The sequence below is a fragment of the Montipora capricornis genome, chromosome 12 (genome assembly GCF_036669925.1).
Source record: "Montipora capricornis isolate CH-2021 chromosome 12, ASM3666992v2, whole genome shotgun sequence".
Lineage (NCBI taxonomy): Eukaryota > Metazoa > Cnidaria > Anthozoa > Scleractinia > Acroporidae > Montipora > Montipora capricornis.
In genome coordinates this window covers 22,309,298-22,334,984 of record NC_090894.1, presented here as the reverse complement: position 1 = coordinate 22,334,984, position 25,687 = coordinate 22,309,298, and the positions used below count along the sequence as shown (strand labels likewise).

Here is a 25,687-nt window from a genome sequence, read left to right as displayed (position 1 = left end):
TGCAGTCGTTTGTTGACTAATTTCATCGCGTGCCTTAGAAATGAAACAGGAATCATTATAATAATAATGTTTTTACGACTGGTTATACTTTCAGGGTTGGTTCGGTTCGGTCAAAATGAAGTCTGCCATTGGTTTTAAACAGGTAGTGGAGTCACTTCATCAGCATGGTGCGCCTGAAAAGGTAGGAACGGCAGGACGGAATAACAATATTAGAACCGCTCAAGAGGCCTTAGTTTTGGTATTAGGCGCCACGTTTGCAAGTCTTACGGTGGGCAGACACGAGGGGTCATGCTGCAGCGACAAAAATCTTGTATAGTGCACACTGAGGCGACATGTAGCAGGAACGTGTAACGGGGACATAAAGCAGGGACAAAATCACAACATGTGCACACACATGGAAATGTTGCGGATACATGTCCCTGTGTGTGAAGTGATACTTTTATAATTGTGCAACACCAATTTGGGGGTGATTTTGTCCCCGCGACGTGTCCCGTGAAGTTCAACAAGTTGAACTTCATGGGGCACGTCGCTGCAACATGTACCCGCAACATTTTCATGTGTGTGCACATGTTGTGATTTTGTACCTGCTGCATGTCCCCGCTACACGACCCTAATACACGATGTCTCAGTGTGTACTACACACCTTTTTGTCGCTGGAACATGTCGCTGCAACAATTGTTTCTGCAACGTGACCCCTCGTTTCTGCCTTTACTCTCAGGAGGGTTAATTCGGTAGAAGGGGTAGATTGTTCATAATAATTCATTGGTATCCATTTTCAACGCTTTTAGGTCTTGAGCACTTATTTGAATTTGATTGACGACCTGAAAGAACGACTCGCCATAGCAACAAAGATCAACTGTCATAATGTGGCGATTGAGGTGAGGTGACTGCTACACTTAAATAATAGAGCAATAATAAAGCCCCTAACTGGAATTTGTCCGTAATATATTATAAGATGTTTATGTCGTTCCTGTTTTGAAATCCCCAGTCATTTTTTCGCTCTGGAAATTCCGTCTTGGTGTTGCTGTTTGTTGATCGGCATCTTGGATTATCAGCTAGGCGTGCTTGAAGGAATTTGAACAAATGCGGAGCGTGCGGCGACCCTTTTCATCGCGCGTCTTCATGTCTAAAAGGAGAGTGTGACGGGAGTGCGCGTGTTCTAGCCGTAACGAATGTTACCGTCTATAAGCCAATCGGGAGGGATGTTATAATTCGTGCGGGAAGTTAACACGTACGCGTGAAAATTTCTGGCTCAGGCATTTGCGAAGTCGACTGCCCTTAGCTCGTTAGTGATTGTTTAATAATCGAGAAATGTTTACGCGTACGTGTATACCGGGTATTTCTCGCGCGAATTATAATGTCGCTTCCGATCGGCTCTTAAATGATAACATTCGTTACGGCTAAAACATGCGCAATGCCGTGATACTCTTCCTTTAAGCCTATTTTACACACTGCCTTTATCAAGGTGATTCATGAAAAACTTGGAGAGAGAATGATTCCCCAATGTATGGACTCGCGTATCTTGGCTCTCAGCTCAGATATGTAATAAGCTTGTCCGCTTTATTGGCAAAGTTGTTTGGCTGTATTCTACAGTACGACCTGCTTATTCAAAAATCTATAAATGTGCTAGATGTCCTATAAACCTCATTTTCTTCGGCCGAAGAGCGAATTACGGCTCACGCTTAGTTCAGTTCAACTTATGACGCGAGTGAAAAAATTGAACTGAAAAAACGCGAACCGTAACTTGCAAAACGGCCCAAGAAGATAAGGCCAGTAAGAGCTATGGGTCAATTGTAACTTTTTCAATCTTATGTAGTGGAGAGGTCATTACGTTGGATATATTGAACTAATTAGCCATTATTGGTTAGTCTTTATTGAAGAGGCTGTGTCACGGCAGTACAGTCGATTTTGAGTAGTTGTACCAATCACCCGCCCCTACTAGCTATGCAGCTTCAACGTTAGCCCAGAAACTACTTTTAAACAACACAACTCAAAGCTTCGTAGCAAAGAAATGTGTAATAATTTAAGTTTCAAAGAACAGAGATTAACTTTGGAAAACTGTTAGACTGAACAGTTTTCCAAAACCCTAATTGCAATCCATTTTAATCTTCTTTAATTTTGTCCTTTCCTACCTCCTTTTGTATTTACTAAATACACCTTATTCCAAGATGGCCGCTGATTTATGCGCATACAAATTGGCCCTTGTTGCCTCGTTCAAGATAAAATATTCTTTTGAATTTTAAGCTTAAGAACGAGGCATCAAGGGCATATTTAAATAAAAACAAAAGAATATTTAAATGGCGGCCATTTTGGAATAAGGTGTATAGGGCAGTTTCAAGTTCTCCATGACCGCTGAATAAAAACACTGAGGACGCACTTTTACAGGGCATAGCCTCCATCTGAAGTGAATAAATTCACTTCAGATGGAGGCTAACTCTGTAAAAATGCTTCCTCTGTGTTTTTAGTCAGCGATCAACTGGATTATTTCGTGACATAGCCCTTAAGTGACATCCCGCACAAAAAGTTCCATGGAGCGAAAAGTGACCTCATGCAACACTTGCGCACGATTTAAAAATTAAGATTGAAAATGATCTCTGGCGAGGTACTAGAGTACATCATCTCCTCGGTCAGCTGGATGCGGCCATGAGTCATGCGCAGCCTGTTGTCATTGCTTTATTTCACAGACTTTAGTTGCTATGAAGGACAGACAACAGCTCGAACAGTACAGAGGCCACTTAAAGGGAACAGCCCCGGAGCAAGCTAAAATCTCCGAATACTTGAACAATTCGGTACGTGCCGATTTTGATTTAGCGAGGCAAAAACTTGTCTGAAAGATCATTTTGATGCCACGATCTTTGGTTTGTTAATAGTGAACTGAAGACTTGAGTACTAGTATAAGTGTGTGCACGCGCATTTGGTGTTTTTCTACTTGACCGGAGTGGGGAGCTTAAGCACGCGCGTTGTCGAGACGCGGACGGCAACCGGAAGAGAACATTTCTCGTGCTAGGACATTGGTGTCTCCCAGCTTTTCATGCGAATCATCTCTGGTGGAGAGAAGATACTTGGCAATGTAAATGTGTTTGCGTGAAGACAAGTCAAAAGGGAGAACAGCTAACTTCCGGTTGTCGTCCGCGTCTCAAAAACGCGCGTGCTTAAGCTCGCTAAAAAAAAGTACCTGGAGAAGAAAACGTTAGAGTCATGTTGCGATCGACTGAAACTCTTTCTGGGTATGATCGCAGAGGTATGAGGCGCGGTTGATGGCCGCAATGCTGGCCTAACTCCCTATAGTGTATTACTGCACGGGGAATTAGGGAACTTCAGCTAACCCTACTTCGGTAAACAGAGAGACCCTTTTGACACACTAAACACAATGTGCTTCCACTCCTTGGAAAACAACAAGAAACAGCGTTGTTTTGACAGTCCCGAGCTTGTTCCTAATCGCTTTTGACTTGCTTTTGTTTTTTCTTTCCAGCAAATCAAATGGAAACACTGAAGAGGCTGGCAGGCATCCATGCTAACTCAGAAAATGGCCAAGATGGTGTAATGCTTTTAATAATAGAAAATTTAGAACATTTTTTAATTGTTAGGAGATAATAAATTGTTGATAAGAAAGACAATTGAGTATTTTTGTCAAACTCCCGTGGTTAGCCCGGACCCCGCCCCCTCCCTCCCTCGGGCTTAACATTGATAGGTGCATTATTTGTTATGAACAGAATCCCACGAGGGCCGAGGGCCCCTATTTTGGTCGAAGTGATTTAAATAATTATTTAGATGACAGTCTCCCCAAATGGTAGAACACTTCCCCACCCCCACCCCACAATAAAAACTTGAAATTAAAAAATATGATTAGTTTTGGCTTGCATTTGGAATCGTGGGGGTGGGGGTGGGGAAGCGGGGGGAATTCGAGTCGTGGTGCGCGGAAGGAGGGATGACGACCCAAAAGAGGAATCCCTCGCTCGTTTCAGCTCCCAGCAAGCATCGCGCTGTGGAAGCCTGGAACCTATTTAGTATGGCATGGAGGACACATTATGCAACGACAGTCGTCGCTGAATAAGCAGATGAAAGGTTCCTAAAAGCGACATATCAGGGACGTAAGTGGTTTATTAACAGCAGATTAAGCTACATTACGATCGAGGGAACCATTTGAAATGCGAGTTGCATAAACTTACTAGTCATGAATTAACAGGTTGATAACCTTTAATTCCGTAATTAAAGCAACGAGTTTGTAGAAGTGTGTGTGAAGCTGTCCTGTTAAAAAGAGATCCTTTCAACTTAAGAGAGGGCACAATGTTCAGAGTCATCTTGTTAGGACGTAATTGTGAATGGCCTTCTTTGTCATCTTTTGGAAGAGCACGTTTGAAGATAATACCATTCGTAAATATCATGATCTCAAGATCCAAGGCAAAAAGCTTTATGCCAGTAACCTGCCTACATAGTACAGTCTACTTGCCAATCCAGACTACAAAATTTCCAGGAAAGCAGATCTTGCAGTACCATGAAACACATGCATCGATGCTTAGTCGGTCATGCAGTGATGTACCACAATTTTACATCCAAGAACGCGATGTAAATAAAGAGATCATGAGTAAAAGCAGAGTACAGGATTATCTGGAGTTTTATCATGATAACAAAGACCGAATATCACTCGTCAACAGCATAACATTGCTCCACCGCATGGCAAAGATTGCGCACAAATATAGTGAAGAAAAAGAGTTGTTACATGCAGAGATGGCTAAGGTGAAACAAGGAAGAGAAAGTCCTTACGTTGACATCCTAGACTTCATTGCCGAAAACATTTCTTCCTGCAAGGCTCAAGGACTTGCAAACGTGATGTGGTCTCTGGGAAAACTTGAAGAGATAACTCATTCGCTTGTAAGAGTCTGTGAAGAAGAAATTCTGTCACATGATTTTGCACTTTTTCACACAAGTGAAGTCAATCAGATTCTCACAGGATGTGCTGGGTTGGGTTTGAGAGAATCCCCAATATTTGAAAGAGTCCAAGAATCTATTTTGAAAGAGATCATTAGGATATCATTGTGTGAAAATCGTCAAATTGCTGGAATATTATTGGCTTTTACCAAAGTTGGTTGTGGGTCTGTTGAGTTCTATGAACATATTGAGTATGAAATTGCTCGAAGAGGTATAAAGTCTTTTCATAATGGACAAGTTGCACAGTTTTTGTATTCATTTGCCTCACAAGGAATGTACTCGAGCATCTTATTTGATATAGCAGAGGAAGAGATTTTACGACGATCCACTGCTAGGCTACAGAGAAGAGAACTTGTCTTGATCTTGTGGTCATTTGCAACAGCAGGAAGGGGAAGCGAAGATTTGTTTTGTCTTTTGGGGAAGGAAATAGCTGATAACAAAGTGAGGGAACTGTACAATATCCGTCTCATATGGATCATTTGGTCATTTGCAACGCGAGGAATTACCGACAATAAAGTGTACAAAGTGATTGCCAGCGAGATATATGGACGAGGTCTCAAGTCACTTACAAACTACGAGTTATCACTTTGCATGTATTCTTATGCATTGTCAGAAATTCCTTGTCATCGATTTATGGAAGAACTTAGCACAGAAGTGTTGTCGAGAGACAGTGCACACTTTGATGGTGGTCAGTTAGCGCAAGTGGCTTGGGCCTCGGGAAAGGTGGGATTGACAAGTCCTTCGCTATACAGTAATTTGGAACAGCAGATTTTGAAATTGAAAATTTCAGAAAACGAAGCAGCGATGATCAGTGAAGGATTTCGCAGTGCAGATATGGGAAGCAAGGAACTTTTTTCTCACTTGGAATCAGTGATGTAAATGGTCAATGGCAGATTCCCGACTTAAGAGCTGCTGTTTACCACTTTCAAGTCTTTTCAAAACTATTCAAATGGAAAGGACTTTGATTTGCATGAGTTTACACTGATTAAACAGTTGTACATTGCAATGCATAAATACATGTATTATCTTCTCCACGTAATATTGCAGGGAAGTAAGCATGGCCCTGTGGTAATGCTCATGCCTCCCACCTCAGCGGACACGAGTTCGCATTTTAAGTTCATATGCGGGCTGAGTTTCAGTCGATCTCAATCTTAGTCCGAGGGTTTTTCTCTGGGCACTCTGGTTTTCCTCCTAAGCAAAATCGACTCCCAGGTTATTCCATCTGGCTGTGGTGCTGTGCTCCAAAGTCATGCATGTGTCATGTTCAGGGGCTGAGCGCCTAGCCGGCTGCACAGCTCCTTCGGTCCAACTTTGTTGAGCTGCTCCCTGGGCAATTCAGTCCTTGACTGCGAGCCATGGCAATTGGCAAGCCAGAAAAGACTGTAACATGATGTTCAAAAGGGCAAAGGGGTTAACCATGCATGTCAAAACTGTTAGGACAATTTCCACTTCCCCCCCCCCCCTCCCCCCATTACAATGTTGATTTTTTACCGTCTCAGAAATCAAGATTAGTTCATCGATGTCTGGGGGGAGGGGGGGGGGGGGGGGCGTGTAAAAGGCAGCGAAAGAAGAACACTCATTGCTCATATAACGATGGAAGCATGAACAGTAAATTCTTTACTTTTTTCCCAAATTTGACAAGTGTCCCAAAGTCTTTTGACCTGGATTGTTGATTTCTGTATACAAAGATCAAAGTTGAATTTGAACAGAAGGAAAAAATACCACTAGCTAATATTAGGGCCGATTTACACGATACGATTTTGTCGCATGCGACAAGCTCACGACAAGCTCACGACAGGCCTACGATTGTCGCAGCGTTTTAAAACATGTTTTAAAATGCTACGACATTTTTTCTGACGTACACAACAATCGTAAATCATGTCGTGGGCCTGTCGTAAGCCGTTGTCGCATGCGACAAAGACGTACCGTGTAAATCGGCCCTTAGTGATCTACTTTACAAATCATACATCATCATTAGCATGGATAGTGAGTGGAGAAGTTATATTTCATTCTACCAAACTCCAATAATAATATTAATTGCTCTTGAGTACCATTACAACCAAAAAATTACTTTTCTTTTTTCTTCTTGACACTTAAAAGGTGGTTTACCTTATTATGAACACTTTTTATTATTATTTTACACTTGCAAATTTACTATACAACATTGTTATGGTCCCCCATCACTTGCATTCAGAAATGACCTGTAGATTCGAAAGAGCTGTATCAGGGAAAAAACAATGTCAAAGACTCGCTGTATTAAGAACACAGTCTTCAAGCTTGAGACTCCGGTACTGCATGCTAAATCAGTCTTACACATAGAAGCAATCTTAAGTTAACTAGTGATGGGCGTTACTTTTTTCTCAAACCAGCACTCTCAAGGTTTGGCAGTGATGGCAGGACATTAACCCTAATCTTCTGCTAATTTTGAGTTTGAATGAAGTTAAATTATCCTTGTAAATATTTCCAGTAGTTTACAATAATAATTTTAATCATGCAAAGTAATGAAAGAAATGTATGTTTGAAGTATGGGTTGTAGACGGAAGGTCGGAAGCGGACAATAATTTAAGCAATTGTCAGTTTATAGATACCTGAAAAATTCAGTAGTGTAGCAGCTCTCGCAAGCTTCTATTGTTTGGTATTGTGAGCAGCATCTACTATTTTAAGTCTAAGTCATTGTTTAGTCTTTCGTTTTTGGCTAGGGTGGCAAGCCAATCACATTATACATTACGAGAGCTGCTGCATCACCCAAAAATTCAGGCAGCTTCGATGGGTTTTAAACCCATGACCTCTGTGATCCCAACTGAGCTCTGAAGGCACTCAGTTGGGAGCACATCAATTTGTTGGGCTCATGTGTTTGCGTGAAAGGATTATCATCATTCATTTCACGGAAACAAATGAGTTCAACAAATTGACCTGCTACCTGCAACTTAGTGGCTTCATAGCTCAGATGGCAGAGCATTGCAGACGTCATCTGAAGGAAAAGAACAAAAATTAATTGTGACTTTTTTGAATGTTTTAAGTGTGCTTTGCTGTGACTGTGTATTGTTTTGCAATATGAATGACTTTATCAGCTGTGAATGGCTGCAGTTTATTATTATTTCTCATTTAAGACACTTGACAATCAAATTTCACTTCTATTTTAACTCCCAGTGGCCACTTATAGATTGTACTCTGTCTAATGCCAGACGATTATACTTGTCAATGGGGGGGTCCCCTTGGGCCTTATAGGGTTAAGGAATCAAGTTTCATAATAGTTAATGTTCCTGCTGTGTAAAACTATTCCTTTAAATTAAACAGCAGTGATGAACAGATTTGTTTTGCTGAGAAAGGTTTGTTCTACATTTGGGATGAAAACACTTAAGAGTTTCCTTACTTCCACTGCTACCAATTACATCGGTAACAGTGCTCAACATTTGCAAAAAATAAAATTGTCTGGCGTTAGACAGCATGATTATAAATCTGTAAGTCTCACTATAATAAAATAAATAAGTTATTATTTGCCATTAACACCGTCTGGAGTGTAATTGAGTATTGACTGAGTCACAATTTTACCATATTGTTTCTTTGTTCCTTGAAGAAAACCTTTTGACAAAGCGCACTGGTCGTGGCATTAAAATGATGACATCATGCAGCCAAAATCATTATCCCCCTAGTTTGCATTACCGTCTGCTAAAATAGCTTTACAACGTTTCAGGAGATCCTGCTTTCCTTGTTCATTGAGCAAGGAGATATACTCTGATCGTTTGGTTTTCCGCCTTTTCTCTTTGCGTTTTGATCCCTTGATCGTGTCATTGGAGCTGTTCATTCTGGATGCTGCCTCAAATGTCCTGGATTTTGGTATTGTCAATGAAGTTGTAACAGAGAGGTTTTTCAGCTCTGTCTTTGCGTTTGATGAAGACGCTTCTTTGGCAGCACAAATTCCTTGCCTAACTGATTTAGTAATAGTTGGAGTGGAGGTGCTGAACAGGTTTGCTCTGCTACCCTTCACTAATGGCCTTGAAAGGGAACAAGCGTAGGCATAATCCATGGCAGAACTGAAATGAAAAGAACAGAGCTTAGAGTGCAGTTAATTTTATATCTGAGTCCAGCACTTGGCAAACTTCCCTTAATTTATGGCTGTTCTAGATTACCTGGCCCGAACACTTAAAGCCTTTTTGAGATATCACAACAAGCTGGCTACATTTGCTGCACAAAATAAGCCCAACTGAGATCTGTGTACCCTTCTCTGAAAATACAGTACTGAGGCCCGTTTTTCAATACTTTTCTCACCCAAAAAGAAATCTTTGAAACTGTCATCTGCTTGTTTAAAAAAAAACTGCTCTTTTAAAATGCGAAATGATAGAGAAGTTTGATGGCTTAAAACCTGGCACCCAAAAAAGGCCCAAAAACTTTTAGGACTTTTGAGATACTAGTTCTTAAACTTCCAAAAGAATTTGAAAGCAAGAGTTGCAAGAAAGGGCCTATCATCGTACTTACATGCCTAGACTTGACTAACAAATTGTAGATATAGTTACAGTAGTCTAATAGGCATTTGAATGAATAGAAGTAATATGCAACAACCCACAGGCTGCCCACACAGAGTAAGGAGCTATCTGTAGTCCCCTGTGATCCCGTGTGGTATTCTGGCCTACAGTCCCATCAAAACTTTGCCAACTGGTTGTGATGTCTCCAGAAGGTGTATTGTGTGTGAGGCCAAATACATCTAAAACAAAAACATCCATAAGTCAAAGGAACTTTAAAGAGAAACAAAACAACAACATTACAAAACAGAAAAAAAAGATTTAGAATGAAAATACTTACAACTTCTTGGCAAACACTTTAGATTCACAATTCAGTACTTCCTCTGCCACTCCCTCTGGTGACAATGACGACTTGACGATGATGTTCCACATGTGCGAAATACACTGCCGCACCTAACAGACGATGAACACTCTTACAATGAAATGGAATGTAAGGATAAAATTAAATTAAAGATTGTGAGATGAGGTGAATCAAGAAATATTATAAGGTTAGCACAACCTTAAGCCACTTATGGGAGTGGAGTGCTGAATTGCGGAAAATTAATTCAGTTTTTAAAGGAACGAGGCACAAGTGCTCTTTTGTTTTTTAAGTGCAAAGGAGATGCAAGGTGGTTTCTTGCAAATCCTGCACCTTAGTACTCAGGCTGTGGCAGGTGCTAGAAATATCTGAATCCCATGATGTTGGATCCTGTCAGTTCATTATCTACATAAATGTACCTTGACTGGCCTGCCACCCCATTCTTCCATCTTAGTTTCTGCTTCCACAGGAGTCACTTGCCCACTTGTGAACAATGCTATCAGAGTCTCGGCAACTAAACATGAAAATGGGTTAGGTTTCCAACGCTTTTCGCTTGGGTCTTTATGGAAAAAACACTAAAAAAGAGAAAGCATTGTTTGTCAAAAAAGTCAAATTGAACAGGCAAACACAAATGAATAACTTTTTGATTATCTCCAACCCACCTGATGGACAAGTAGGAAAAAATAAGGCCGTAATCTAGTTATGTTCACTTTGGAGAAATCTACTTTCACAGAGTACCCTGGGGGAACTTGCACCAGTCTCGCTTTGAGTTCTTGGCATGTGTTCCAGTGAGCTCTGCGAAGAAGTTTGACATTCTTTTTCTCCACCTAAAGAAAGAATTGGACATTATAATGCAGGATACCCTGTTTGGCAGAAGTTTCCTTGAGTTCTCTCTCTGGCAAGAAGGAAAGAAAACCTCTACACAAACTTCCTTGATGTTGCCCAGCGCTGTGAACGAGTAAATTATTTTTAACTCTTAATTAAACCAGTTTAATCCATTGACTCCTGGGCATTCCCCATTGACGAGTAAAATTGTCAGGCATTAATTAAGCAGTAAAATACTAAGTACGGCCTGTTTAGGCCGGCTCAGGGGTGAAAGTGTTAAAGTGCCTTTTAAGTGAAAATATCTTTTGCTTATTTTAAAGACCTTTAAAAATGATGAAGAATGGTGTTTTCTATTTTGAAATATTTTCTCTCGTTTCTGAGATATTCAAGTTTTTGTTCAAAAATTGATGATGTAATAAACTGTACAAATGCCCGTAATAAATACCAAAATATTTCTGAAAATATTGGATGGATGTTGTTCAAACTTGGCACCAGTAATGAACATCAAATAAGGCACAAAGTGACACCCATTAAGATATTGCCATGGCAACACTCTCGTTTCCAGTCCCTCTTCGCAATGAACCAAACATCTCGGATATTGAACAGATACGTACAGGCAGACGATCAGACTTAAAACACATGTGCTACCCATAACACTTTACATCTCTGTATAGGCTTAATGAGAGTGAACATGTCTTATTATGACAATAAACGACAAAATCAATACCGTGTTAAATACACCCAGCAGCAAAAATATTTTCAGAGACATTCTCAATTTTGTGCTTTTAATTGCAGTCATGTGTACAGTTTATTACGCCATCAATTTTAAACAAAAACTTCAATATCTCTGGAACGATACAGAAAATAGAAACACCATTCTTAATCATATTTTTCACTTCAAAGGCACTTTAAAACCCTCTGTAACTAGACTGAATTTAAACACGCCTGCCAAATGGCGAAAGAGTGGAGGTGAAGCTCTATTGCCATCATTTCATGGATGTGTGACAGAACATCAAGGAGATTTGTGCAGAAATTTCCTTCCCTTCTTGCTGGGGCAGGAAATCTGGAAAAAAGGAAAAGTGACAAATTACTCAACAAAGCAAAGCACTAGTACCTTGTTCCGTGGTAGATGATGAAATTCAAGTTTCCTTGTTATGTGATTGTAGTAGGCTCCGTATTGTTGGTAACTTAGGTCAATGCTGCTTTTGAATTTGTACCTACTTCCTGAAATGAATTAAGTGATACCGAACTTGATTTAAATCATTTATCGATGATGACTTACACTCATCTCAAACTTTTTAAAGGGAACCTCCTCTAGCTATAGACTACAAAATAACTTTAATGTAGAGGAAATAATGTTTGCAATCAATGTTGTTCAAAATTTTGTTCAAAAGAGTGTCTATCAGAAAAAAAGGAATTTTAGACGCCCTTCTTTTCACTTTCAAATTTCCCTGGCACCACCATCTTGAATAACAGTGACAAGTTGACACCTCCCTATTGTTCTGACAGAGAGAGCTTTTGTATGATATGATGGTAGAACATTGCTATGTTCAAACGAGAAAATTTATGTCATTTCTCTGAAAGCCATTTTGAGCCACTTAAACCCTGTTGGCTACCAAAAGCCCCCCATTGGCAAGTAAAAATTTTAATTATCTGGTGTTAGACAGAGTAAAATCTATGAAGTCTCACTACCAGGAGTGAATGGGTTAAAGGGGACATGTGGATGAGTGGATGTAGGGGGATGAGTGGATGTCCCCCCCGCCCTCATTGATGAGTAAAATTGTCTGCCGGTAGACAGAGAAAAATCAATTAAGTCTCTTTCTTAGGATTCTTAGATGCTTCCCCAGAAAGGTTTCAATTTTCTCCCCTTAAAGTGGTACTATGATCAAAAAATCATTTTCTTTTTTTCTTCAGATTTTGAAAGCGTGTTCACTTAACACCTAACTGGCAAAATTTTGAGCTTTGAGTTTTATCCAAAGGCTGTTTATTTTGAGTGTAAGTTTTGGATTTCACGGTCCACCATTACTCACGTTCGGAACTGACCGATTGGACCTCAGAGGGTTGAATCTAGAGAAAATGACGTCATTTACTCACTAGCTTAAAATTTCAGTGTGTAAACGCAAATTATTTATTATATATGCAAAACATGGGTTTAAAAGTCTGAAAGCCCGAAACTCCTGTGCCGCATATTAATGCAGCCACGTACACACGCATTGCATTCTTAAACTAGTGAGTCTTAGACGTCATTTTCCCCTCGACCCAGCTCTCTCAAGATTTTAAAGTTAGTAATGGCGGACCAATAAATAAGAAATTATTCCAGTTAAAATAAACAAGTGTCTTTTTAAAATCAGAACTTAAAACTTGGGTCAATTAGTGTTTAGTTAACATAGTTTTGAAATTCAAAGAAAAAAATGAATTGTTTTTTTGGTCGTAGTACCACTTTAAGTCACATATTTTCATCACAAGATGGAACATCTTTTCCTAAATGAGGAGTCACATATTTTCATGACAAGATGGAACATCGACCTTTTTCCTAAAATTATAAGGAAAAAAGTATCATTATTTACCCTCAGATTTTTAGAGTAGCTGGACAGAACAATAATTATTTTAAGAATCCCAACTGGCCATAGGCAAACCAGTTGGCTATTTACAACTGCAGCCAGGAAATTGAACCAGGAACAAATTCAATGAGTGGTCAGAACATGTCTTGAACCTGTGATCTCCTGATCTCAAGGCAAGTGCCAGCACCACTGGGCTGCATTGAAAGCCAACTTGTATCTTCAACCTTCAACACTAGGCAGCACAGATGACCTTGTCTCAGTGTAAAAAAAAAAAACTTGCTTCATGGTACAAACCACCAGATTATTATGTTTAGCTTTGTAAATTAACCAACCTTTTGATTGTCTGTTTGGATAGTACACAAAGTCAAATCTACACCATTTCTTGTAGATGACTTGTGAAATTCTATCCAATGCTATTTCATTTTCCTGCCTTGTCACATTGGAATCATCAGTGCCAGGTTGTCCTCTGGGGTCTTCTGAACTGTTATCATTCTCTTCAGTCTTGTTTTCAACATTGTTCCCCACATTGATGAGGCCTGCTGGTGCCGGCAGTATAACCACACTGTTTGCAGCAAGGGTTGGACTTTTGCCACTTAAAATCGCTTCTGGAAGGGCATGATTTAACAGTGACCTCTCTGTTGTCTGGTCTAAATAATAATTAAATTCTGGTCCCCTTTGATTTGATATCCAGCATTCCTCATTGAAATCACTACGTGTGGAGTTATTATTGGTTCTGTTTTCTAGCTGACCTAAACATGTTATTAAGTTCTCCTCAAAGGTTGCTTCCAAACCAGAATTTTGCCATTGCTCGTTTGCCACATAGATTTCTTGATCACTGACTTGTTCCAGTGCAGATACACCAGTGACAAAAGATGACCAGGAATGAAAACATGGTAAAGGTGGTGGCTTGGGATACGGTTCATCTGAAAATGATTTGGAATTACTCAATACTATGAGACCTACAATATTATAGTACATGTTGGCCTGCTACAAGTCAACAGTACTTAACAAAACTCAAATCCAGATTCAATTTTTTCCACTACAACAAGTTGACAATAAAAATTGAAAAAGCCCATGCAAAAAAAAAAACACATAAGGAATACAGGTCAAAATGTTAACTTGCACAAAAAATTGAATCTTTTCATCCCCCAGTAAATTCTCTCTGATTCTGTGGTTTTTTAATTGTTCATGGCAGCAACAGCTAATTAAAATATAATAAATACCTGGTAAAGGTGGCTTCCAGTGAGACTTTTTACATTTGCTTTTGAATCGGCACCTGCCATATTTTATGAACAGCAAACACATTTCCTGTCCAGTAGAGTCCAGTGGAATAGGTATTCCTGATTTTGTACATTTTATAGTTGGATTCTTGAATGTGACAAAAATATAGCAGTTATCTGAAGAAGACTCAAACAGCGTAAAATATGAGTAAATCAATGGGGAGCAAAAACAACAATAATAATATTATTGTTTTTATCACTAGCAAAATTCCAAATCTTAAAAAATCTCCCATCAACATCTACTTAATGTCCCTGTTCCTGGGTAGAGTATGGTAACTAAAATGTGCTTATATAAGATGTGCCGTGCAAAAGAAAACAGAAAATAAAACTCAAGATGGCGTCATTGAGGGGAACGTAATTCCTTCCAGATTGCGTGACATAAACAACCTCACTTATCTCCCCAGCACTACGAGCTGAATGCAAAACAGCACACGCTGGATCAGACAAGAGTACTGGTTAGCAAGAAATGACAAAGGTAAACAAGCCAAGAAGCTTGGGGGAAGTCGCTGTGCAGACTTAATGGCACCATGAAGGAGACGACCCAAGTTTATTAAAGTGCAAAAAAAGGTGTCCACTAATCTCCAGATGGAGGGTGGAAGGGAAAAAACTTGACTTGATTGCTAGTAACAGGCAAATGCTTTGAGCAAAAGAACTGCAAAGTGAACCACCACAGCTTGCTTGAACTTATATAGCCAGACTCTGCTGACATAGCCCATTACGAAAGCTGTACTAAAAAATACGGTAAAACATGCTTGTATATTTTAGCAGTTATCAATAAAGTTTCATCAGGTTTGGCCAATGCTGTGGTACGATTTAAACTACGAACTAGGATCAAAGCCTTAATGAACTACTTAAAAGGCCTTAATTTTCTATTTATTTCTGAGATAAATCTCTGCACCTACACCGTCCAGTTGTCATTATGCACTGTAAAATCAGTAGGAGTGATGGATCTACAGCAAACTGCTTTGCACAGTAAAACCCTTTTGCAAGCAGAATGCAAAGCGGTTTGTGACATCATTTCAGGGACAGATGATTTATGCCTCTCACTGGGGTCACCATAGGATGCCAATTACATTTACATATGTCAAGTTTCATGTGTGCCAACTCTACCAGATTATTCGGGAGTCTCTCGGTCTCCCATGACGGTTGTCAAATCTCCCGGCTAAAACGGCTCTGAACTTTTTTAAGACTTTGCTCCATTGTGAGCTCAGGTTTCATTTTTTCAGACTTGTTTCATTGTTTCTTAATGCAATTCTTTATGTCTGAGTTTCAAACACATGTTTATAGATTAAACAAAACTCTGTTTGTTATCACTGCCATATAACCGATTGTTTGATTGGATCCCCGTTTAACCAATAAAATTCCTGACATAAGTGCTCTGAAGTTTATACAGCTTGGGTGACCCCTTTGAAATGAATTACAAGGAGCTAATGTAAAATATACTGCACATTTCAATGAGCTGAAATCACAAATCATTGATGTCAATTGGGTACCATGGATTGAGTCAATTGACAATGAGCAAGTATTACACAACTAATAGGCAAGTTTCGAATTGTGCAGCAACAAAAGAACAGAGTCGAGGTTCAGGGGGATAATTAACATTTTGTTTTGTTCAAAACAAAGGAAAATGCAAATTATTCAACTGAACCTCGACTTTCTTTTGTTGCTGCACAATTCGAAACTCTGGAGCCTGTTCTCAGTGACGCCTTCCTCCAGTCGATGGCGCAAGTATGACACACTTGATGATGGAATAAATATTGCACTGAGTAGAGTAACTTGGCATTATTTGAAAAAAGAAAAACTGATCCCCATGAAAACTCTAGGATTAAATAATAGTGGAACAGTTGAAAGTGTGATTGCGCTCCTTACATTACCCTTCGGATTTTTCACTTTCAGCGATTCCGATTTTAAATAATACGTTCCCAATTCCCTCACCATTCAAGTCGCCAGCGATGGTTGACCTGTAAAATTCCTGATTCAGATTCACTTATGAACCCTAATCTGTCATCCTAAATCATCAGCCAATTTATCAAAAGTCGAAGCGATCTGGGTTAGAGGGTTCCCTCTGGTGAGAGAGATTTTCCGAGGGCTCGTGTCATCTTCGGTAGCCTTCGGCTATGTTCGAAAATCCGGTGTGCAGGAATTCGATAGGCTGATAGTGGAGAGAAGATGTCATGTGATCTTAAATGAGAGCAATCTAAATGTCTTCCATTTTTGAGAGGGGATTATTATCAGAGTAGCGGGTTTTTTTCGGGCAAGTTGAGGCATTATTTTGGCGCCATAAGGAAGTAGAGTCCACGGTTAGAACCGGCTTTGTCTAAGGAACCCCTATCGCTTCTGTTGAACCAATTACTGCAAGATCAAATGACGGTTTCTTTGGCGCGTTCGGTGTTTCTCTTGCATCGCTCGTTTGTCGCGTGCTAAATTGGAATGGCGGCTTGCATGGAGTAAAGAGTGGTACGTAGAAAATTGACATGGAAAACAGTAATGGTGGAAAAGTCCCTGTATCTTCACAAAACCAAGACATTGACTCAGGGACAAAGTACACGATTCCGGGCATTTTGCACTTCATTCAACATGAGTGGGCTAGATTCGAAATGGATCGAGCTCATTGGGATGTGGAAAAAGCCGAATTGCAGGTATGCTTATAATATATCTGATTCACCTACCTTTGCTAAGACTGCAGTGTTGTTGTGAGTTTTGGAACAGAACTCACTGAAAACGTTCCATTTCTTCTTTGTCCTTTCTTCAAAAACGGAAAGTTCGTTTGACCCTATAAGAACGTAGTTTAGGAGAATACTTCATATCTGTGCATTGTTTTGATCCGGTCACTTCCGAACTTTATCTTAATTTTTTTGTCACAGAATCGTAGATTTGATACTGTCTAGGAAAATTGTTCGTTTATTTATTCCTTGTTGAGAATTAGCTTTAAGCTTTTGCCAGAAAGTTAAAGTTCAATAAGGCACTAGCTTATACAAATCGATTTCGTTTACTGTAGTATCTCTGATCGTCCTGCCTTGAAATCTTGACAAGATATTGCCAATAAACCGATTTGTACGTTTAAGGTTTTTTTTAGCGAAATGTTCATAACGAAGGATTTCTTGACAGCAAAATTAATTTAGAATTCTACACTAATCTTTGCTTGAGTGACGGTTTTCACATCAATCACTTATTTGTCAAGATTGTTGGAGCGAGCTGCGGTTAGCTAGCTCTATAAGGCAAGCTGATCGTCGAAACCAGCTGGTTCTGCTACGTCTACCATTGTCCCTGGATATTTACAAATGTAATTAGTACAACCCATGGAAGAGGCCCCCAAGCAAATCAAAGATCTTGAACGTTGGGGACAATCCTAGTGTTTTCTCTGACACAAAATTCAATTACATTCTTGAAATGAGCTGTGACAGCTTGATAATCAATGTTTATGTTTTCTCACTGAATGTTGATTTTACAATATGAGGAACTTGCAGGCTTTAGATTAAACTACCCTCTTGCAGAAATTTGGTAGTCTGTTGGATTCCACCTAAGCAAGTAACTTATTAACCAAGACAACTTGCAACACCAAGTAAAAGTTTGTCCAAAAATAATGACGATAGAGATGTATCAATTCTCATGTTGACTCTAATAAGATCAAATGTTTTTTCATGCTCCCTTGAATTAAAATTGGATATCACCGATGACTTCATTCTTAAAAAGACATTCCGGAGATCAAGTGCTCATTTGAATACATGTACCTGTTGCATGCATCCACTGTGAGACCACAAAACAGAAAATTAAATATTGGTGTTTGTGGATGTTGCTTTGTGAGATGTATACTTTATACAGTATTTAAGGTCTTGCTGTAAACTAAGGTACTTATCTTTCAAAGGTATCTTTCCTTTTTTGTAATTATCTAGGATTGAAAACAATGTAAGAAATTAAATATTCCTATATTGATTGCACGTATTGTGCTCTATGTAAATAGAAAGAATGAATTTTAACTTGAGGTATTCAATGAATCAGTCTTATGGTGAATGGATATTTCCTACAACTAAGTTGATTATTGTCAGAGATAAATCAATCCTAATGTCTGTAACATTTTGGAGCTTCGTTTGTTAAAGAAGACTGCTACATGTATGTCTCAGTACTTCTCTGTGTTGGAGATAGGTATTGACACCAGACGACAGTCTTTGAACCAATCCCAGACACTTTGTGTTAGGCCATCATAACATTGCATTCAATATAGATAAAGTGAATATAAAACAATATTGATAAAGTGAACATTATTATTTATGGTCACAATATCAAATTAAAGCAAGTCTTTTTCAGTAGCTTTTAAAGTTCCTTGCACTTTAGCCTGCTTTTCTATTACAGTAATTCTCTGCTTCTCTCTCTGACAAACTTTGTTGCTTTCTAACCTTAACCAGCCTGAAAAGTTTCCTTCTTCACTGTCTGCGAAAGATGGGAAATCTGGCTTAGTTGAGTTTACAATAGAGCAAGGAAGGGGAGTGGGTTGTATTCTGGGTGCTATTGACATTGCAAACTACTTTTCGTGACTGTTTTCAAAGAACATTCGCATTATTGCAAGTAAGATTGCGGTGTCAATCTGTTGTTGAACCCTTTGTCCTCCCTTGCTTGGCCGTAGCTGAAGTGACTGGCGGCTTATCCAACTAAGAACCTATAATCCAGGACAAAATTGTTGAGACATCTTCTATTTATTCCTCCTTAGGGTGCAGGGATGGCGCAGTGGTAAGAGCACTCGCCTGCCACCAATGTGGCCCAGGTTCGATTCCCAGACCCAACTCCATAAGGGGGTTGAGTTTGTATTGGTTCTCTACTCTGCAACAAGGGTTTTTCTCCGGGTTATCCGGTTGTCCTCCCTTAGCAGAACCAGCATGCAGCTGATTCCAGCGGGCTGTAAGCTGTGCTCCAAGGTCATACATGGACCGTATAGCGGCAGCCAGAGGTGCCATAGTATGCTTTCAGTTCGACCTTGTTGAGCTGTGTCGTTGCTGTACTTGCGACGGCGTTTATAGCAAAACATTATTTTGTTAGGAAATTTCTTGTGAAAGTGTGAATGTATTTATAAACCAAAATGTGCCACAATCCAATTTATCCATAAGACCTATTCCTCTGCAGCTCAATAAGACAACTACATGTAAATTTAGATCTGTTGGTCTATGCTCATATAGTCACCAGCCAAAAAGGCACCAACAGCTACATGCAGACCATGTACCCCTCTGTTTTAAGGTACTATTCTCAGTGTGATTTTGTCTTTCTACATTGACATTTTTAGGCCCGTATAGCATTTTTGCAAGGAGAAAGGAAAGGCCAGGAGAACCTTAAACATGATTTGATAAGAAGAATAAAGATGCTGGAATATGCTCTTAAGCAAGAAAGGTAACTCAGCCTTTGAGTGGAGATGGATATCAATAAACTATTATAAGAGCTTGGCCTGGAATCACCAACACTGAGGTCAAGGTTCTGGTGTGCTGGCCACATTCTTGCTGTACGTCACTGTTAAATTCAAGTTGGCATTAACAGTGCATGTGAAGATACAAATACATCATATAAAAATAGATGGAAATGCATCAGAGAATAGCTGTTTACAGGAATGGTCTTGATTGTGCACAGTGCAAAAATCTGCAAGGCACTTGATTGCAGGTGCAAAGCACACCTTAACAGACACCGTTATGGTTAAGGGGTTCCCTTAGCGACTGATGGGCCGTTATGGTGTAGCAGGGCTTGAAATAATTGTGACCAAGACAGTCGCATTTGCAACTGAATTTTTTCCCTTTGCCACTAAAATATCTGGAGAAGTCGCAAATTTGCTCTTTGGAAACAAAAGGGTTAGCAGTTGCCACTTTGCTGCTCTTTTTACTAAAATAAATGAAGAAATGACAAAATTATTTTGTTTCTCGCCTAGAGTTTTCTTTCAATCTGAAGATAGTGTAATTGTAGCGTAATTTCGCTGCGATGTTACATGTATGTGCACAACTCCATTCCTTCAACGTCATTCGCCATTTTCAGCAGTTTCTTTCAACACAAGTATTGTGGGCTCATATTTTGTTTTGCTACACCGCTGCGCAACGATTTTGCGACTAAATTTGCGAAATTGCAACTACATTTTCGTATCTTGTGGCAAAATTGCGACTGGATTTTTTCGCTAATTTCAAGCCCTTCCGCAGTTCAGTATATGATTAATTTCTATATCATTTTGTTCATTAATTATACAGTACCGTGCAAATGTAAGTTGACAGTCTCGACTCGAAACTCTATCCGCAATCCTCAATGTTTTCGAGACTCGAGGATCGAGTTTCGAGGCTTGAGTTTCGAAGATCGAGTTTCGCGACCCTCGAAATTTTTTCGAGGATCTCTATCAGAAATCTTGAGGTGAGGTGAGACTTCTCGAAAGCAAAACAATAGCGTCAGACAATAGCTTTTGACATGCGGCCGCCTTTAATATTTGCAGACATTCGAAATCAAATTACATGTCTTTTTCAGGATCGCTTCCACTGTATGCGCGATTTTTTATCACCGCTCATGTTTTCTCGACTTCAGTGTTCATAACTGCCGAATTACCAGGACAACATTGATAAGCAGCCCTAATCCAGACACCAAAATTTCTTGGAAACACATTCATAATGAGTCAAGCCTCCATGCACTTTGCGAAAGATCTTCTGTAAACAGAAAGCGGCGGCAAAAGTCTTCAACCGAACATACCAAATGTAAACAAACTTGAACTTAAAAATATTTACACGGTACTATGCGATACAAAAATTTTAATTTATTTCCAACTGCTTCTTGTGCTGACGTCAACTAAGTTCAGATGCTCTTGAGTATTCTTAAGTAGCAAATGTACTGGTAACAAAGACTCCTCGCTGCCAGCAATTTACTCCAGACACTTGATACATTTAATTCGTGCAAAACTGACAACGGTGTCAACTTTAATAAGCGAACGTAAAAATGCAAGCATCGAGTGTTCTTCGAACGTGAAGGAATAAATACTTGACTTAAAAAGCACATGACTCTGTAATTGTTGTTTCACTCCGAAATTTTTGAAGTCAGACCGACACTACTCAGTGAGAAACCGCCATGTCAATCAAAGGGTATGTGAATGAGAATGCGCATAATTAAATGCTTAAAAAACTAAAGCGTTCAAAATAGCGCATACTAAAAGGACAACGGGAAGACCTCTTGAGGAAAAATTCCACATTTTACACAATTTACATGGTTCTATTATTTTATCACGAAGACCTAAACTGGCCTTTACCCTGCCGCTTTGCGATGTGTAAACATTTGGACTCGTACTGAAAATCACACCAAACTCGTAGAGTGACGGGGGTTTATTTCGATGTTTTATTAAACCCTGCAAACAAAGCATCGCTCTGTACCCCAACTATAGGCTCATCTTAAAACTGCAACAGAGTATCATGCAAACCAAAACACAAAGCATGATTTAAAATCATTCAGCAAAAACAAAACAAAGGTCGTGACGTCATACGAACACCAACACAAAAATTATGTCAGCGAATATCACACCTTTCTGGGCACAACTTTTTCTATGAAGTGAACTGATGGAAAAATTCATTCCATATAAGTTTTGAGGGCACAAAGTGCAAAATACTTTTGTCTGACTAGTTTCTGTGTGAATACACGGCAGAGGGCTAATTAAATATTCAAGTTGAAATCAACAACGCGGGCACAAAGCGAGCGATCGATGATATCGCGAAACTTACAATGCTGGGTAAACATTTTTTTTTTTTCAAAAGTATGCAAAATAATTCAAATAATTCTAAACCAACAGTAAGATAAAATAAAAGCCATATAAAATAGACAGGAAGAGAGACGTGAAAAATTAATCACGCGAAAACTCCTTTGTTTTCTCCACTCGAAAGTCTCGAAAAATTGTCTTGAAAATTTCTCTAAAGCCCTCGAACGTCTCGAAACTTGACTCGAGCCTCGATCCTCGAAGTTTCCCGCGGATCGAGCTTCAAGGGACTGTCAACTTACATTTGCACGGTACTGTAGGAATGATACTGAAATGTTGTTTACCTTTTTTTTAAAGAGCGAAGTACCATAGATTAAAGTATGGCACAGATGTGTCGCCAGAGAAAGTCAATAAGGATGAAGACAGTGGAAACCAAGAACCTCACAATGACACCTCAACAAATAATACAAAGCCTGGAGTGAACTGGAGACAGGGTCGCCAACTTTTGCGCCAGTGAGTGATTGCTTAGCATGGATCTATAGGATTTTATTTTGAATTCCTTCACCTGGTGCTTTGGTTATAAATGGCTGGTGAGATCAACCTCAAGCTAGGAGGGTATTCTTGATTCTTGGGTGTTGATGTCCTCCTCATAACTTCAAGTATGGTCAATTCATGATGGCAGGATGATTATGGCAAAGAAATGTACCAAAATCTAAAAGCCACATGTGGAGCACAGCCATTGTTTTTGTTTATTTAATTAACCTATGGTTTCGTGGGTCTCTCATTCGTTTTGATGTCATTGTTGCTTAAAGCCGTTATCTTTAGGAAGATGGCTCACAAATAATGCATCATTACCTTGTACTTGAATGTAGGAGTTATCATTCTCTTTGTTTACAAAAAGTCTTAAAATATCTTTCAGGTACCTTCAAGAGGTTGGTTATACTGACACTATTTTGGATGTGCGATCATCCCGTGTCAGATCTATTCTTGGCCTCTCTGTGTCTGATTCAAGCCCAGATAACTGTCAGCCAAATGGAATTCCTCCCATTACTCGTGGTCAGGAATTTGCTGTTATTGAAGATCATGTTAGGCTTCCTAAGAGAAATGAAACAAATGTCATCAGAAAACTATCTGAAGAAGAAGAAGCAGATGGCATCCTGAATGCACCACCTGGAAAAAGGTTGAGTGTTTTTCTTGCTTTAGCGTGCTCCAGATGTTTCATAATCACAATACTGTCAATTTTTGGACACCTCACCTGGGGTTTCTTTAAGTTTTTTAGTAAACAGCTGGTTTTGTGAAGTAGGCGGCTGTGGCAAGAAAGAGGCCATAAGGGGGGATCTACATGTACACGTGGCCAATTAATCACTCACTGATGTCACTTTTGATTCACTGATGTCCCCATTAATCACTCACTATAAATATAAGAGGACAATTTTTTTGCACTCTTGATCTCTTGTTGTCCACCTGCACACTTTCTAGTTGTGTCTTCCATTTTAAATAAACAACACATGGAAATTGGAGGGACGTAGTGAATGTGATAGAGGCAACATTTGGCACCAGTCTTTCTCCTCTGTTCAACCAACATGGCAGAGTAGATGGCGTTGGTGCACGAGTGGCTAAGGCGAGTGCAAATAACTAGGAATTCATAGAAATATTTAGCATCCAAAAAGGAGCAGAACATACAGCAAAAGGTTTCTTGATATTCTAGTTGTTTTAGTGAATTAAAATAAATAAGAATGGATCGAAGTGCAATGGTGAGAATCGTGTAATTTATTAAAAAAGTATGCTGCAATAACTTAGGGAGTAGCGGGCAGAATTGGCCAGTTGCTGGCTTCTGATGAAACCTCTGCCTCACTGTTGAGAATAGGCCAAATCCCGTGCCTAATTTAGACAGCAATGTTTTGATAAAGTTCTTTCCACGCAAGACTTTTGCTGTCATGGGACTGCAGTACCAGGGGTCTCAATAGAATTTGAAGTAGGCGTCTGCTTACATAAGCAGCTGTGACAAATTGAGGAGCTGTAAAAACTCAAAACTAGGGGGGTCTGGGGGCATGCTCGCTCAGAAAAGTTTGAAATATTGAAGCTGAGAAATGCAATTTCCTGCCTTTTGGGTGTTAAATTGAAAACATATTGATTATCATTTTTCTTACAGCTACACCATCAAAATTAATTTGGTTTAATCTGAATGATTTATTGATATATTTCTTATGCTTTTTTTTTTCTTTTTAATACTCTAATGTGCATGTACATGTATTTGAATCATCATTTGAAAGTCTTTGCTGTGTCAAAATACAAGGAACCATGAACCTATTGACTCCTGGGAGCAAGACTTTACAGATTTTACTCTGTCTAACTCCAGACGATTTTACCATTTGAGGGCGTCCTAGCACGTTTGGGAGGCGCGGTGGCCTCATGGTTAGTGCGCTCGACTCCGGATCAAGTGGTCCGGGTTCGGGGCCTTGCTGGGGACATCGTGTTGTGTTCTTGGGCAAGACACTTTACTCTCACGGTGCCTCTCTCCACCCATGTGTATAAATGGGTACCGGCGTAACGCTGGGGGTAACCCTGCGATGGACTAGCATCCCATCCAGGGGGGAGTATAAATACTCCTAGTCGCTTCATGCTACTGAAACCGGAGATAAGTGCCGGCCTGATGAGCCTTCTGGCTCTTAAGCAGAGACTTTTAGCGCGTTTGAGGTGTCAATGGGTTGAGCAGTCAAAAATCCATTAAACATGTGTGGTTTCTAACAGGGCTCCAGTTCGACAAGTTGGTAGCACCAGAGTTTCTCCTCTAGACAATGATATTGAAACAGAGGCTGCTCTGGCTAACTTCGATTTTCTTCAAAATGATGTGGAAGACGAGGAAGATAATGATGATGAGTTGGATGATGGTGGCAGCGCTGACGATGAATCAGATGATCGAGACGACCTCAGATTAGGAAGGAGACTCAGCAAAAGAGCCAAACCAGGTAAGCCAGACTAGTGTCGAAGGAACACGCATGAAGAGAAAATTGAGTGATCCAGGAAGAGATGACTGTCCCATCTTCCTGGTCAGACCAAAACCATGTTTTCAGAAGGCAATAACTCTTGGAATGTAAACGCTTTGTGGGACATGCCCAACTTATCAGTGCAACATTGCTTAATGTCGTTGAGTTCGACAGGCTGTAGAGGCAATTTCTCTACTAATTTATGAAAATTGGCTGAGGAGTAAAGAATGTACATGTAAGAACCAGGGAAAACAATAGGGTATTCCCATATTTTTGTCCAAACTTTGATTACAATTTCACCAATTTGGGCTTGTGAACAACCAGTATTATTGAAATTTTTAACAGTTGTTGAATTTCTTTCTTTGTTTTTATTTTATTTGCCCTGGAAAACCCCTGAAGGAAGGGGTCTTTTACTTACTAAAATCTTAACAGACTTCTTTTTGCAGCTCAGATGTATGTCTTTCATATAACTGTAGTCTCCTCATATTCAAATACCATACTGTAGTTTTTCAGGAGGCCCACTCGGTTATAAGACGTACCTTTAACTTTCAAACTTGATGGCTTTTACATGTATGTCACAAACTGAAAATTTCATCAAAA

At 39.6% G+C, this 25,687-nt stretch overlaps 4 protein-coding genes across 6 annotated transcripts in view; 3 read left to right on the top strand and 1 right to left on the bottom strand.

Annotated features, from left to right (window-relative positions):
- LOC138027873 (spermatogenesis-defective protein 39 homolog) overlaps window positions 1–3,612 on the top strand; it is a 28,045-nt gene extending 24,433 nt beyond the window's left edge. For both annotated transcript variants that reach the window (XM_068875490.1, XM_068875491.1), the window contains 4 exons: window positions 95–181; window positions 789–878; window positions 2,685–2,789; window positions 3,473–3,612. In XM_068875490.1, the coding sequence (XP_068731591.1) occupies window positions 95–181; window positions 789–878; window positions 2,685–2,789; window positions 3,473–3,493 (303 nt within the window). In that variant the 3' untranslated portion in view covers window positions 3,494–3,612. The remainder of the gene's footprint in view (window positions 1–94; window positions 182–788; window positions 879–2,684; window positions 2,790–3,472) is intronic.
- A 400-nt stretch (window positions 3,613–4,012) lies between these two features.
- LOC138027876 (uncharacterized) lies at window positions 4,013–8,436 on the top strand. Its single transcript, XM_068875495.1, has one exon. The coding sequence runs from the start codon at window positions 4,288–4,290 to the stop codon at window positions 5,806–5,808; it is 1,521 nt and encodes a 506-aa protein (XP_068731596.1). The 5' UTR covers window positions 4,013–4,287; the 3' UTR covers window positions 5,809–8,436.
- Window positions 8,432–16,468, bottom strand: LOC138027874 (uncharacterized). Of its 2 annotated transcripts, XR_011127536.1 has the most exons (9): window positions 16,349–16,468; window positions 14,357–14,501; window positions 13,466–14,056; window positions 11,687–11,796; window positions 10,410–10,574; window positions 10,167–10,322; window positions 9,730–9,842; window positions 9,494–9,631; window positions 8,835–8,963 (listed from the first exon to the last, which is right to left on the bottom strand). XR_011127536.1 is itself a non-coding variant. In XM_068875492.1 (8 exons), exons 1-8 carry the CDS (start codon window positions 16,349–16,351, stop codon window positions 8,579–8,581), a joined length of 1,668 nt encoding a protein of 555 aa, XP_068731593.1. In that variant the 5' UTR covers window positions 16,352–16,468; the 3' UTR covers window positions 8,432–8,578. The 2 variants fall into 2 exon arrangements, 1 of the variants encoding a protein (XP_068731593.1); XM_068875492.1 differs by lacking the exon at window positions 9,494–9,631 and having other exon boundaries at window positions 8,432–8,963.
- A 119-nt stretch (window positions 16,469–16,587) lies between these two features.
- Window positions 16,588–25,687, top strand: part of LOC138026806 (striatin-like) — a 36,964-nt gene continuing 27,864 nt past the window's right edge. Inside the window, exons 1-5 of the mRNA XM_068874260.1 lie at window positions 16,588–17,052; window positions 19,686–19,789; window positions 22,458–22,613; window positions 23,020–23,280; window positions 24,852–25,069. Of these exons, the coding sequence (XP_068730361.1) occupies window positions 16,888–17,052; window positions 19,686–19,789; window positions 22,458–22,613; window positions 23,020–23,280; window positions 24,852–25,069 (904 nt within the window). The 5' untranslated portion in view covers window positions 16,588–16,887. The remainder of the gene's footprint in view (window positions 17,053–19,685; window positions 19,790–22,457; window positions 22,614–23,019; window positions 23,281–24,851; window positions 25,070–25,687) is intronic.